This window comes from Theropithecus gelada, chromosome 9 (assembly GCF_003255815.1).
Source record: "Theropithecus gelada isolate Dixy chromosome 9, Tgel_1.0, whole genome shotgun sequence".
NCBI lineage: Eukaryota > Metazoa > Chordata > Mammalia > Primates > Cercopithecidae > Theropithecus > Theropithecus gelada.
In genome coordinates, this window is record NC_037677.1 from 123,699,292 (window position 1) to 123,714,711 (window position 15,420).

Genomic DNA, 15,420 nt, shown 5'->3' on the forward strand with positions numbered 1-15,420 from the left:
GTGTCAACCATCTCAAAATTTGTCAAAAATACCACTTTTGGTACTTGGAGTTTCAGTGGTCTAGGAGGAAGCCCATCAATCCTCTGCCGAAGAAGGTTACTCAGCTCTGAGTCAGTAGATTTGCCAATAAGGGAGAGGTGTTTTCCAGCTGAGAAATGCCTTGTGACTCTCCACATTTTTACCCTTCTGTGCATTGTCTCTGGAAGCCCATAGTTCCATCCCTTGCATAATTGTAAGAAGCAGTTCCTGGGATTTCAGATCTGGAAGGGACCTCGATGATGCCTTAGTGCAACCCCAGAGGACCTGGAGACTGAACAGACACCCCACCCAAGAGAGAGGGCAGAAGCTCAGCCCTAACCTTGCAAGTACGTGGCAGGCTCTCACGGGCTGATGTGTCTCACCTTTCGCTTGTCGTACTGGTGGGTTTTTTTTCTCCCTGAAATTGCATCAAGACCTTTTGTCCTTTTGATGCTTTTTCCTAGTCCTCTATATTTTCATGACAGAATTATTTTTCATAGAGAAATATGTACCGTCTCCCATGGCAAAGGTACACATTTATTACAGGGCTGTGCTGCTAAAGCCCCAGGCAGCCAGGTCTTGAACACAGTATCCTCTTCATCTCCCTGGGCCAGGCATTACTGGAAACACGGTGGACAGCTATGCTGCTCGGAGAGGGTAATTGGATTTCGAGTGAAAAGCAGTGTTTAAATGCAAGACAGGCAGGGTCAAATTCATTGCCCTCCAGGGCTTTTGGCCTTCCAGAAAGCAGGGTATGACAAATTACAATGTGTGAACACTGGCAGCTGTGATGGCCCCACCTGTTCTCAAGCCTCTGGGACAACCACAGTCATGTGACATTTTAAGATTTATTTTGAAATTCCTTTAAGCTACCCAATCCCAGGGTGTTCCAGGCATCCCATGGTGCACATGGAGAAGTGGGTTGTAATGGTGGTGTAGGGACTCACAGCAAAGTTCCTGAGTTCCCGGATTGAGGCCCTTGCAACTAAGAGCCAGGCTTTGACCCGACCGCAGGGACTGTGACCTGAGCTACACTTTCCCCTGCTGCTGGGGTTGTATCTCTACAGATTCGTATGCAGGAATTGAAGGAGGACTTGCCTGTAAGTTTTCATGTGAGAACAAGACATGGACTTAGATTTGTAAAGCCTCTGAAATTTGGAGACACCCTCTGGCTCACTGGGAGTCTATACTTCCGCGATGCTGTGGCCCCCCATGTGCACTGCTACTGGGTCACCTGAATAGGTGATTCTTCCTGCTCAAGGACTCACTGGGTTTTGAACAGTTTTCTACCAAAGAAACTTCTATTCTTAAGCTTCTGACATTTGGGGGTTGACTCACCGGACTGACCGCAAGCTGCGAAGTCATCCAGCTCAGTCCCCATTGCTTACCCTCCCCTTTCTCTTTGCTCAGTGGGACCCTGAGGGAAGTTACCTGTCCCTGTGTATCAGCAGCGCTCAGCCTCCGGGGCAGAATCAGACAGACCTGAGGCTTCCCACAGCCAGTCCAAGTATCTGTTCCTCCTAGTATACCAGTGTTTGGTAGTCAGATAGGATTACATAGGCCCTCTTAGCTGACATAGTAGATTAACCACATGGCCCTGGCCTTTCACGCTGTAAGTGGTGCACCCATGATGTTGGCACCCTTAACCGACTGACTTCTCAGTCTTTGTCCTGTGACTCTCTGTTCTTACTTCTCAAGTTTCATGCTTACCAAGAGGATGCTAGATTTGTTCCTGGACCTGTTTATACAGTTAGTACCCACTATTGAAATGATGTGATTATTGAATGTCATGCGAACCAATAAGGCATGAGAAGATAGTCATTGCTGTGAGTTCAATGCTTTGGAAAGAGCGGGCTACCACAAAATATTCAATGGAAAAGGTAGGGACAGGCCAAGTATGGATTCAGAAGGATTCTGATCTCAGATTCTGCCACCTTTGCTCCACTTTAAAGACAGGAAAATCGGTGTGACTCATGGTGGATAACTTGGAACTGTAGTGGGGGTGCCCACATTCAACGAAAACATCTGGGCCTCACCTCTGAAGGCTGCCCTAACTTGAAATCATTTAAATGTGAGATTTCAATTCATGCGATTCAAATGAAAATAACATGTTTAAGTTAGGTACATGTCATTTTTTTATGATTTCCCTGTTGATTGATTTTTCAATTAATGGACCAGAAGTGAGCTCTCACTCCCATTATCATCTCTTCCTACAGACCTCAGAAAACTCTTATCCAACATAATAACCACCTTAAGAGTCATTGTTAAACTTTAATTATTTCCGTTCTAACATGATAGGGAATTTAGGAAGCAGCATTTGATGAGCTCTCTATGTTCAACTTGGTAATCATAGTGCAGTCTTTATTTGAATACTGGTTCAGTTCTTGAGTTTCACACTAGTTTGTTTCATTGACAGGACTCAATGAAATAAAGGCTTTGGGAGGCAGTGGGAATCCAGCCGAAATATTACTCTGCAGACGTCCTGGGACCAAAAGCCTTCCAGGGTAACTTCTGTTTGCAGCAGAAGTTTGGCTGTTGTAGGGATGTTTTGTCATTGTGATCACTCCAAAGGGAGTGATTTTAAAAATCAGGAAAGAAAGATCTAAAATTCCACTTTTCCTCAAACACTACCTCTTCCAGGATGCTTCTCCCATTTATAAGGGGGTGACAGTTGGGTCTGCTGGCTATCGAGGGCCACATCTCTGTTCAGTTTCTGAGGATGCCACCAAAATCACCCGTCTGTAAAATTGCATCTGCAGTAAAATTCTCAGTGAGTAGTCATGCATTTGCCTTGTTCATATGAGATAATCAGAGCAATCACAGTGCCTCATCCTCTACCTAGTGAGTCTTCCTAAATCTTGGCAAATTCCTGTGGTGCTTGGTCACTCCCAGTTCTTTTAGCAAGTGGACCAGTGGCTGATGTATTGGGATTCATGTAGAGTGGTGGTTGAGCCAGTTCAAAACAGTGACCACTTGAGTAATTCCTGAAAAGACAGATTTCTGCCCTTCAGACACTTACTCAGTCACTTTTAATATCACTTTTTATAGGAGTGAGTTCTGGATTTAGAGCTAAATTCATTTATATTATTTCAGTTACGTTAGACAGTGTTTATATATATATATATATATATATTTTTTTTTTTTTTTTTCCGATCACCCCCAGAATATTACGTAGGTTTAGGCTGAACAGCTCATTCTCTGAACCTACCCTGGATGTCTTGACTCACTGTTGCTTGGTTGCGTTAAAGACAGTATGAACTTTAGCTCCCAAAGTGACAGAAGCTGAACTTGGAGTATACGCTGGGTCATCTGCACTCTACACTTCCTAACGTACTGATATTGGTGAAGGATAGTTTTGGGTCAGCATTATAACCCTTCATTGTTGATTCAAAATTCTCTTTTGCAATATGAGTGGAGGGAAAAGTTCCCCATTAAGCAAACTTCTCTGATCTGTTGCTATCATTGAGTTTCTAATTTGGAGGAATTGTTGAAGAAAAGACCTGCATGGATGCCTCATTTTAACCTCCTCATTGGCAACTGCCAAGAACAGTCAGCAGCTTGGTGTGCCATGCCAGGCTGCTGCAGGGGCCCCTCCTCCCTTCCTTCTGCCAGGAGGCCTTACCAGTTTGTGTGTGCCTCTTACAACACTCTAAGGTGGGCGTGGTTTCTGTAAGGTAGGCTTTTTCAGCCTCAGTACTACTGACGTTTGGGACTGGATGGCTCTTGGTTGGGGGGCTGCCCTGTGCAGGCAGCATAGGATGTCAGCAGCATTCCTGGCCTCTACCTGCTAGATAACCAGCAGCAGCTCCTCAGCTGTGGGCAACTGAAAACGTCTTCTTCCAGACTTTGCAAATGGCCCACTGATTGAGCACCTCTGCGGTTAAGGAATGTGCTAATGTGGACTTCGGTGCCCATCTCTATCTGTGGTTTCTTCTGCCTCCTCCGACACAAGGTCTCCAGGTGACCCAACTTCGCTTTTGCTTTTAAGGAACCTGGGCCGGAGGCTGGTATGCTCTGTCTGGATCGGAGTCGTAGATGGCCAGATCTAGGCTTTCCCTTGGGGGAGAACCCTGATGGGTTCAAGATTGTGTAACCTCAAGCCTCTGCTCTCCCCATGTCTGTGTTCTTAATGTAGAGGACAGTAACTTTGAGTAACTTTTTAGAGGGTGTTTGGTTTGATAATTGTTTTTTGATAATTTGGTGGATCACTAAAATTATTCTCCAGTCTAAACTTTAAAAAAAAGAACTTATAACATTTCTCACTACTTTTATATTTTGTTTGTGAAAAATTACATTTGCAAAAAGAAAAGAAAAAAGGATAGCAATCCTTCTGAAGGTTTTGACTATATCTTAAAATCCTAAATTACTGATGAAAGCCAAACACAGCTTCTTCCTGTTGGGAGTTTCTGCTGTATTCTTGTTGATGTCAGTCATACAAACAACAAATTAAAAACCACAAGAACAGCTGTAGGGGCTCTGGAGAGGGGATTCTGCCCGGAGACAGGCAAGCGGCACAATCCTTGAGAGTTCCCAGGAAATAAAATTCCACATTTGGTGTGAGCAGCCCAGGTCTTCCCATGGTATTCCTAGCACATATGGTGTGGTTTCAAGCCTTTGATCTATACCCTCTGAAGGGACTGTATTTTACAACCTTTCCAGAACACACAGCCCAGGGCTCATGGCTATCGGTTCCAAGGGAGCAAGCCATCAAACTTATACCAATTCTTGAAACCACTAAGATACATTTGCAAGATAAATGGGTTCAAGCTCTCCCACATCCCATGGTTCTATACTTGGGGTGGAGTATTTGGAGGTAGCTTAGAATTACAATCAAGTAAGGTCCTTCCCTTTTTGTCTGATAGAATCATCCCAGCATGGCCCCAGATTGTTCTTGCATTTGTGGGTAAACATCATTTGTCACTCATAATAAGAAAGTGGGAAGAGGAGAACGTTAACATACCTATAGATAATACATGCACTGTTCCTGCATGTGTCACAATTAGCTGTGTCTTGCCCCGTCCGATATGAAAGCCTACAAGATAAGAACAGGAGAGCATTACAAGCGGTGGCTGGGGGTCACTGGCTTTATAGAGCAGATGCCTCAAATCAGATGCCTTCCCAATGCCAAGCTCATCATGGTCATGGAAATTGATTAATGCATGTTTCCCAGTTTGCTCCTGTCTCTGCTTTCCTTGTACAGAACCAATGCAACACTACAGCTAAGATGGTATTTAAATTAAATTTAGAAGTGAACATACGCTCCTGGATGAAGTAAATAATATAATTTTGTTATAAGCACAGGGAATTTCAGATGTTTCAATGCAGATTTATGGTGTTTTGAAGAAACTTTGAGGAAAAACCAACCACAGATACATATGCTGACTCCATGGCTTATGTTTGCTCAACCCCCACCTGTCCTGCTAGAACCGGGACTGGCTAAGTGCGGCCTGCAGGCCAAATCCTGCTGGGGCCTGGTTTTGTCCAGCAAACTAAGAATGGATTTTACATTTTTAAGTGCTTGAAAAAGAAATTGAAAGCATATAATATTTGTGACACATGGAAATGATCTGAAATTCACATTTCAGTGTCCATCAATAAAGTTTTTACTTTTATCAATAAAATGGTGAAAATTTTTATGAAAATACCTATTTCTAGTATCCTCAATTTTGCCTCTTGGTCTGCAAATCCCTGAACATTTGCTTTCTGGCTCTTTAGAGAAAAAAAAAATGCCAAGCCTTATGTTAGAATGTCTTACTGTCATTGCCATAACTTCTGAATTACTTTCTCTGACTTTATTCTCTGGTGAGTTCTGTCAGACCCCCGAGGCCAGGCAGATTATGGCCTTTGTGGAGGAGGTTGCTGATTCTCCCCCCTAGTTAAAAAATTAATAATAATAACCTTGGGGTCTTTCTGTAGTAGATTGTTGAAGGTTGTATACACATAAAGGGGTTGATGATGAGAATTTTCTGGACCAGGCTGGAGTTGCCTTGGCTATTTCTTGGTCCAGCCACCCAGGAACAGTTGGGGGCTGTTTTGTGCTCTCACGGTTTCTCCTATTTCATCCAGCCTTTCCTCTCTGACATTTTAAACATGCAGATTTGTATTTTCTGAATATTATTTTATGTCCAGGCACAGACATGATAACCGGAATGTTAAATTTGTGGCAGGAGAAAAGCTTCCATCTGAATTGGCTTATAAACACTTTGGGGGCAAATTTCCATGTACAGAGCTACTCACCAGAGTAACAGAGTGCACAGAAAGTCTTCTGTCAACATTGCTAGTCAGTATTTTTTATCCCCTTTGCTATGTAAACTTCTCTGCATCATGGGTTCTAAATTGAAAATAACTTGTTTTCCTCATTATATTTTCTGTTACATCAACATTTGACAAAAGGATTGTCTGCTACATGCCGTGATTGTCTCAGTGGGCTTGCAAAACTCAGAGCTGACCTCTCAGTTCCGTGCAGGTCGTTGATCAAGTGACCATATTCTGCTCCAAAGTGTTGCCAAGCACTTCCTGTGATTCGTCATATTTCAACCGGAATTGGAGTGACAGTATGGCTGTCTCTGTTGTCTTTTCATCATCACCTCCCACTTTGGGCGCCTTTGGAACCCCACATCAGGCCATTCCATTCTCCCGTTGGCTTTGTCAAGGGAGACGGGGATGAACAGCCTGTGTCTTATCCCTTCCCCTTGTTCCTCATCAGACACGGTGAGTTTTCAGTCCTTACCCCTTTCCTCCTCATGGCAAGCCCCAAGAATGCATTCTTTCTGCACCTTCCCACCTGGCTCCAGATTCGTCCACCCCATGCCAAGACTCTTCCACATCATGACATCACTCTTCTCCCTTCTCTCTTGCCCTATATAGACTTACAGCCTTTTTCCATCAGCTAATTCTACTGGAGCTTGGCTCTAAGCTCAGTGCTGACCAAGGTCATTTTGCACAGTGAAATAAGTGCCACTTGAGCTCAGGTGCTAGCACGGTCCATGCTGAATGTATTGTTAAACCGTTGGCTTGGGTTGCATATGAGGTACTGCTCTACTATTGTGTTGTGCTGGTAGGTATAAACCTACAGTCAGGAGAAAGAGTACCTAATACTTGTCTATAGGTGCTAGTCATATCCAAATTTTAGGTTCTTACAGTGGGCCAAACCGGGGGTATTTAACAGTTTTCTGAAGGCACTCTTTGTGCTTACAGGAAAGTGTGAATTCTAAGCTTATGGCACCTTCCTGACCTAAACCTCAGGGCAAATCTCTATCAAGCCTCATCAACATCAACACTCCTTTCTCGCCCAGTGTCCAAGTTTCCCAGTGCCTCACTTGCATTAGAGCCCTGAGCCTTCTAATTATGCTAGCCTCACTTACAGAGGAGAATACAGTCACACTTCAGGTCCAGGATCTCATTATTCTTAGACCTCAGGCTTCTCATGTTCCCTGTCACCTTGCTTGTACTCTGTGGCCGGTGTTCTGCACCACATGTAATTGGCAGCTTGGGATAGGCAATGGACCTGACAATGAGAGGACAAAGGCTTCAGGCACCTGAAATGTACAAGAGGAATCTTCCAGGACCTTGGAGTTCTTCAGTAAGAAGTTGCTTTGCTTTTCTTTTTCTTTTTCTTTCTTTTTTTTTTTTTTTTTGAGACCAAGTTTTGCTCTTGTTGTCCAGGCTGGAGTGCCATGGCACGATCTGGGTTCAAGCGATTCTCCTGCCTCAGCCTCCCGACTAGCTGGGATTACAGGCATGTGCCACCATATCCGGCTAATTTTGTATTTTTAGTACAGACAGGGTTTCTTCATTTTGGTCAGGCTGGTCTCGAACTCCCAACCTCAAGTGATTTTCCTGCCTCGGCCACCCAAAGTGCTGAGATTACAGGTGTGAGCCACCGAGCCTGGCCAAGAAATTGCTTTTCTGAAGCCCATCCTGAAAAGACTTTACTGCAATCACTCTGTAGAAAGCACATATGTCCCCGTTACCGTCAGTAAGCAAATAGTTATTAAGTACCTACTAAGTGTCAAACATTTTTCTGGCTCTACAGGAGACATTTGCAAATAAGATAGAGTCCTTTTCCTCACAAAGCTCACCATGGCGTGGGAGTGGCAGAAGGGCAACATAAATGCATGAATGAGCGAACGGCTAGATAATTTTGATACTGCTGAGTGTTAAGGAAGTGTTGTGAAGCAGTCTGGCCTAGAATGAACTCTAAGGAGGTGACATTTTTAGTGAGACCTGGATGGTAATAAAAAAGCAGTCAGTCATCTGTTGATCCAGGGTTGGGTGTTGCAAACACAAAGACCATCCCGTGTTAACATCCTGCAGTGGAAATGATGCTCCTTCTCTTTGCAAGTCAGAGAAAAAGGCCAGATGCGGCAGGTGAGAGTGGTGAGAGATGAGGACATGTGTATGAAATGAGAGGCCCTCTGGGCATTATTTTAAATTGAATGGGAAGCCACTATAGAGGTTTTCTTATAGGTGGTTGAATGACCTGGAAACACTTCTTGACTTTTATTCTCTATCTTCTCCTTCTGTAACATCATTTTCACTCAATGTCCTTTCTCTTGCTTCCTTTATTTACAACGCAGCCCAATTCACCAATTCCTGAGAAAATGGCGTGGTTTGGCTGATGTTTGTTGGTAAGAAGCAAAGGAGTCATTATGTTTTCTTTGTTTGGAGATGTATCTGTGGTCCTCCTTTTTTCAGCTAGTTGGAAACATAATGGGTGGTCTGTCCGTTTCTAAATATATGTATGTTTCTGCCATGTGCGAGAATTATTTTTAGGACTTCATTACCATGAAGGTGAGGTATTGTTTAAGTTTTGTTTAGGATCTTCCTTTTGTTTAAAGGAATCAATTGTTTGGAGTCCATGAATGTCAGCAGGAGATTAATTTGTGAATAAAATTTAAAGTGTTGACCTTGTCATGTGGTTAATTCGCAGGCAGCTGCCAGCAGCTGATGTCAATCAGGGTATGCCTGCTAAAATTTTATTAAGCACGAGTGTTCTCAATAGAGGGCTTAAAACTATGTAATCCATTGTGCTTATTGCTTTGATAATCCATCTAATTGTCCTTGAAGCTTCCAAGCTGTAGGGTTTGGCTTCACTGATAATTTTATGGTCACATTAATAATTGGGCTGCAGCATCTGAATATGTTCTCCAAATAGAGATGAAACAGATAAGTTATTTCTACAGGACAGGGAACACAGAGTGCTGTTATGGAATTTCCCTATTTTTTCCTTCTTCACTTGGAAACACGTCAGAAAATAGTGCTTTGAATGATTCTCTTTCTATATTGCCATTGCCATAAGGCAGAACAATCTAAAAACTTTAAACTGCTAGAGCAGATACTTCTCCAGTGACTGTAGGGCTGGAAATCTTTTGTGAATTAGAAATTTAGAGAGGAGAAAGCTTAGGTTATTGATGTAAAAGCTGCAGTAGAAGAACATTTGGGTCACAAATTATAAATTTTCTGTCTTGCAGATTAATTGCTACCTTTGTAAAGCACTCTTCCCTTTTGCTCTGAGGAGCCTGTATTATACACAGGCTTGTAACTCCATGCGTGATACAATACCTGGTACCTTCTGGGCATTCAGTTAATGTTAATGTAGCCAAGTCATAGAGTCCATATTTGTATTTTCGTATTGAAGTCCAGAATAACACATCTATCTATTTAAAGAATTCCAACTGAGTGTGGAGAAAAACCCTGACAAATATAAATTGTGAAAAGTGCTAGTCTTCATTTTTCTCCCCACATGAACTCCTTTGGGTGCTAATGATAAGCATGTCCATTGTAAATACGGATTTTGTGGCATTCACTATTTATTGTCCCATGGCAGTTAGTTGTAAGTATTCTCTTAACAATGCATATAGCTTGGAAAACATCGCATTCAGCACCAGGGACAGTGTCACAAGTCCAAGGCACTCTCTTTTTTTGGTGCTTTTGTTTTCTGTTCTGTTGACCCTCTAGCCTCCCATCCTTCTAGAACTGAGTTTTATCCCAGGGACCAATCTGGGGACCCTGGACCTCCCCTTGCTTGATGCCTTTTGAACACTCCTTGGTCAAGGTGGGCTTGCCTGTTAGAGGAGCCTGGACACGAACTGTTAATAGGGAAGCTGAGAACATAGAATCTGCGACAGTGCATGAAAGAGAAGATGATGCTCTGTTCGAAACAGAAGGGATCTGGACAAGCCAATTTTACAGGGTAGTTTTGGTGGAGTCCAGTTTTTGAGTCATTTACACTTCTATTTCATAGTGAACCACCTGTCTTCACAGGACTTCGCTCTACTTTAAAGAAAGTAAAATAAACTTGACTTACAGAACACAGTGTGGAGCTCTAGTCAGTGCACCCTCCTTTAAAGGAAACCTCAGGGTCACCTCTCTGTGATAACCTGGACCTCTCAGGTTTAGCTCAGCATGCAGTTCCCCAGTTTCTCCAGCAACCTTATACCTTTATAATAATTGGCTCTAATTCTTCAGTTGTTATTATCAGCAATTCCTGAATGTACAAATACATATATATACTTGTATACTTACAAATATATAACATACCTGAATTTTTTTTGTTTGTAAATACACACACATACATACCTTTGTAAATGTATTTTAAAAAGTGGTGACAATTTGGGGCATGCAAGTCCTCAGTTATTCCTTTTTGGACAGAGCAAAAGAGGGAATATACGCACCTTTGTATATTTATTTTAAAAACTGGTGACAATTTGGGGTATGCGTGTTTTCAGTTATTCCTTTTACGGACCATTAGCAAAAAAGGGCATCACAGATAGACATTTGAAAAGAAACTAAGAAGGGCAGGCCCATGGCAGAGCTGGTGCTGCAGTTTTTGTGACCCCACTGCAGGAACGATAAAGGAGAAGCAGTGTCTGCCGGTGTCAGCCTGAGAGCCGCACCATGGCCACGTCCTGGGCGGCAAGGAGCAGGGCACGGGAGGGCTGGACGGCATCTGCTCTTTCATGCCGGCACCACAGGGAGATCTAAGTCAGCAGGGCCCTGGGTGTTAGGAAAGGGTGTTGAGAAATGTCAGAGAAAGGTCACTGCAAGCTTTCTTCCCAGCCACATCCAAGCTGCGCCGTGTCTCCGAGACCTTGAAGATGGGGCCTGAGAGGCAGGACTAACAACTCTGAGGCAATCATAACAAAACATGAATTGTTTGGTTAAAAGGTCAAGAAAGAAAAAAAAAAAAAGAAAAGTCTCACTGTGCTATCATTAGAAGCAAACACCGAGAAAGGGACAAGCATCTCGTAGAGGAATGGTTAGCAAGTGGAAACTAATTTTACAGTACCTAAGAGTAATGACAGTACTAGTATTAGGTTATTGGATTGATTTAAATGTACTGCTTTTACTGCTGTAGTCCCACAACACTATTTCCTTCATACGATTTAAATTGTCAATGGAAAGTTCTCTTCTCACATTCCTGGGTGACTGGATGGGGCATTTGTGTGTACCTGGTCTGGTTGCGGAGTTCAAGCAGCATGCTGTGAGCCCCTCCTTGGAAGATGTATTCAGTATACAGTACACAGGAGGGCAAGCGGCCCCGTTGCTGGTTTGCTGCTCTTTTAAATGGCTTGTTAATTTTCAGCAAGTTCAGAGCTTCCAGTATGTGAGGGCATTATCTCCTAGTATTGTCCACGTTGGATAATGCTGAAATCAAGGCATGACCGTCTAAGTGTGGCCTTCAAAACGTTCATCATATAGCGTATTGAAGTTGTCACACTGAATTAGTTCAGAGGCTGTATTCTAGGTTTGCCTATATAGACCTAAGCTGTTGATGGTGGTTGTGACAGAAATAAAAAAGGCATGGTCTCTGCTCTCAAAGGAAATTCTTTCGCCGTTAATTTATTCTCTCCCGTTTGATCTCTCTTGTTCTTTCCGTTTTCTTACTGGATGCAACAACCGTTTTTTTCTTCTGCATTCTTACCCAGGTTTGTGCACTAGCTGTCTCTTCTTGATAACGAAGCCATCATTTATGTCAGCATCTTGAAGGGCTTTGTCACTTAATAGTCTCAAAGTGACATTAATTAGAGGCATAAAATGATACCACTACTATTGCTGGGAGAAATTATGTTTCAAAAAGTAGTAAAGGCGCTGGTTTCAGTGAATCCCTCCTATGTTTGAGAGCCACTCTGAGCAGTAGATTTGGCTTGTTCTGAATCTAAGGTCTCACCAGGAGTTTGCCAGATTATGCCCTGGACGTGTACTTATTTCAGATGTCAGCTCTTTAGAGCTAAAGTGGATTTAGACTTCAGCATATACTCATGGAAATGCAACTACATTGTCATAAGCATTTGAGCTCTTAAATGCTAGAATTTGAGGGAACAGCTAATTTATGGTTGCTAAAAGAATATGAAGTCGATTTTCTTAACCAACTCCCGAGATCACCCCTTTATCAGTCAAAGGCAGTACTGGCTTTTGGTGATGGCTTGTCTGTTCCCTTTTTCCCAGTAGCTGATAGGAGCCATCTGCCAGCCAGCACCCAGCTTGCTAAAGTTAAGCTGGGCAGTTCTGAGATCCTTGCTGGCCTTGGATCTCCAAGCAGACAAAGGAAGTTGTTAGTGGTAAAAACTGAAGTTGCAATTTGAAGAGCACAAATTCACAGTGACCCTCCGTACTGGTAAGGCTGTTAGGAGTACTGCCCCTCTTCTCCCCTGCCTTTGGGATGTCGAACAGGGGTGAGTGTTGACGCCTCTCCAGCTGCCTGGCTGCCACCTTCTGAGAGCTCTGCCAGAGCAGCTCCATCAGCTGCTCTTCACGGACCCTTTGGCTGGCTCTCCCCCACTGTCCTCGCCTCTGCTCGATGTCCTCTGCCAGAACACGTGTCTTGCCATGTTGTCATGGCAGACTAATCCTTCTTTGTTCACCCAGCAAATGAATATCTGCCATGCCAGTCACAGTGGAGATGGTTTGTGGATACATGGAATGATGAATGAAGGAGCAAATGAAAAATATAATTGAAAAGGTGTCTTTGTCTCAGATCTGTGGGGGTTGGATTGACCCCTGTTCCAGAGAAACTTAGCAGCTTTTTCCTGACAGTTAAGTAAAACTCTGGAAAACTGTCTCCCATGTTTTCTGCTCGGACTTTGATGACGGAACAGCAGTGTCTGTGGTAGAGTTACTTTAATATAACCACCACTCATGGGTTTCGAGAACGTTAATGCGATTTGATATTGTATGATTGGTTTCTCTTTTCTCCAGCTCTTTCGCCTGTAGATGTATGTCAGGTGGTAAAGCTGTTCCCGTTAACTCAGTATTCTCCATTTGTCTAGAATGTCTTTCTGGGGAAGGGCAAATACTTCTTTTTCAGACACCCGTGTAATCTCCCTCAATATGAACATGCATATTCTATAGTGTTTCTTGCATACAGTTGTGTCCCAGTTGATTAAGGGAGATCTATTTTGTAATCCCATGTTTAGCTTGGAAGTAATGTATTTCTAAGAACATGATAGTTAGATCTTACAGCATTCTAATGCTGAATCTCCATATAGATTAAAGGATTTTGAGGGCTACCCTGGCAACCTCAACACAAATTACTTAGAAATGATGTTTGGAGCACAGCTCATTCAGAAGTTGAGGTGGGTCTGTCTTCATCCCATTTCTCTTTACCTTACTTTTTTTCCATGGTAGGGCAAAGTTCTCAGAATCACACACGTCCCATTCCCCTAAAGCCAGCAATCGAGATGTTAAACCCTGGAAGGATCACCTGTACATGTAAACTCCATGTGATCTCCTTTAACATGTCAGGATAATTTTTAACAAGCCTAGTTATTTCTACTTAGTGTTCTAGTCATAGACCTTAACAGACTTTCCTACAAATGAGCCAACATAACGAACCGGCCTCCCCAGGCCTGTTCATCATGTGTTTGCTGTGCATCCGCTCTGTGCATGGCCTGTGGGGGAACAGTTGCTTGGAAGAATAAAACACAGGTCTTGCCCCCAGACACTTCAAATCCAGAAGACCTTTGTTTCCAAAATGAAGGAATCGTTGATGGGTTAAGGAAGCAAAATCACATAACTCTCAACAGTAGCACTCCTTCCATGGGGCTGTTCTAACCCTCATGCAAACCCGCATCCTTGGTCCTGGCCCGGCTTCTCTCTTCCCTCCCGGGCAGTGCAACACACCCTCTGGCACACTCCCAGCACCTTGTTTGTGGCTCTCTTGCAGACCATGCCACCGTGGAATCTGATGATCGGATGCACTTTCTCTGTCCTGCGGGACTGGGCGTTTTGCTGGCTGGGAACATGTCTTTGTTCCTCTTCACAATCCTAGCTGATAGCTTGGTGACTTCTGCAGATCAGGGCCTGAGGTGCATCAGTAATGCCCGCCCACCTCTCCCTCCCTCCCTGCTTGAGACTTCTCCACCACACTTCTCGCCATGGAGCATACCATGAGCTGTAGCTATTTCGCTTTCCCTGTCTCCCTCCACGAGAAGGTCAGCACGATGTAGGCAGAGGTTTTTGTCTGTTCCCTGGCGGGCGAACTTTCAGTGCCCACCTCAGGGCCAGGAGTAGAGTAGATGACCGAGAAATATTTTTTGAATAATGCTTGAGTGAATGAATTGAGTGAATGAATGAGGAATCTGTGTGAGTGCCCTTTTGGGTGAACTGATAACATACCCTTTTGCTTCTGAAAAGGAAAATGGGACTCGCACAGTTTTGTGATGCATCTGTCCAAATAGTACTCATAGTAGCCCATTTTAAATTTCCTCAAACAAGTAGGAAAAAGGTCAGTCGTCTTCTGCTTCCAACACCCAGTTTTGAAAGTCAATAGCTTGGTCTTGCACCTAAACCAGACCCACTTCATGTCCGAATAAAGGCTTTTTTTTTTTTTTTTTTTGCCCTGAAGCAGTCCTGGTGGATGTGTTCCAGGAAGAAACACCCTTAATGAACTCAGTGGTTTTCTTTTGACGGTGTGGACAAATTAACTTTTATTGGCCTTTCAGCTCCCCAGATGTGGTGACACTATAATTCTGGGGAGGCTCTGGCTGTTAGGGAAGCTTTTAATGCTTGTTTTCATTATCAAGAATTAAAGGGTAACAATACTGGTGTATCGTGGCAAAGCATCACAGTTAGCAGGGAGATTCCAACCTGTGTGGCGTCGTGTCCCAGAGGACACAGGGGTCAGCCGGGCTCCCTCTCCCCTCTCTCTCCCTCGGCCCTTTGTCTCCCCTGTCATTCGCCTCCTTGTTTTTTGTTTGTTTGTTTTGGAGACAGAGTCATACTCTGTCGCCCAGGCTGGAGTGCAGCCTGAGATCTGGGTTCACTGCAAACTCCACCTTCCAGGTTCAAGTGATTCTCTTCCCTCAGCCTCCTGAGCAGCTGAGATTACAGGCGCCCACCACCACGCCCCACTAATTTTTGTATTTTTAAGTAGACACGGGGTTTCACCATGTTGGCCAG

General features: G+C 43.6%; 2 protein-coding genes across 3 annotated transcripts in view; one reads left to right on the forward strand and one right to left on the reverse strand.

Moving 5' to 3' along the window:
- The window catches only part of DOCK1 (dedicator of cytokinesis 1), a 540,207-nt gene that overhangs the window by 239,633 nt on the left and 285,154 nt on the right, over nucleotides 1–15,420 (forward strand). The gene's annotated exons all lie outside the window — the stretch shown is intronic.
- INSYN2 (inhibitory synaptic factor 2A) overlaps nucleotides 1–15,420 on the reverse strand; it is a 38,547-nt gene that overhangs the window by 11,059 nt on the left and 12,068 nt on the right. Inside the window, exon 2 of the mRNA XM_025396233.1 lies at nucleotides 4,979–5,050. Within this exon, the coding sequence (XP_025252018.1) occupies nucleotides 4,979–5,050 (72 nt within the window). The remainder of the gene's footprint in view (nucleotides 1–4,978; nucleotides 5,051–15,420) is intronic.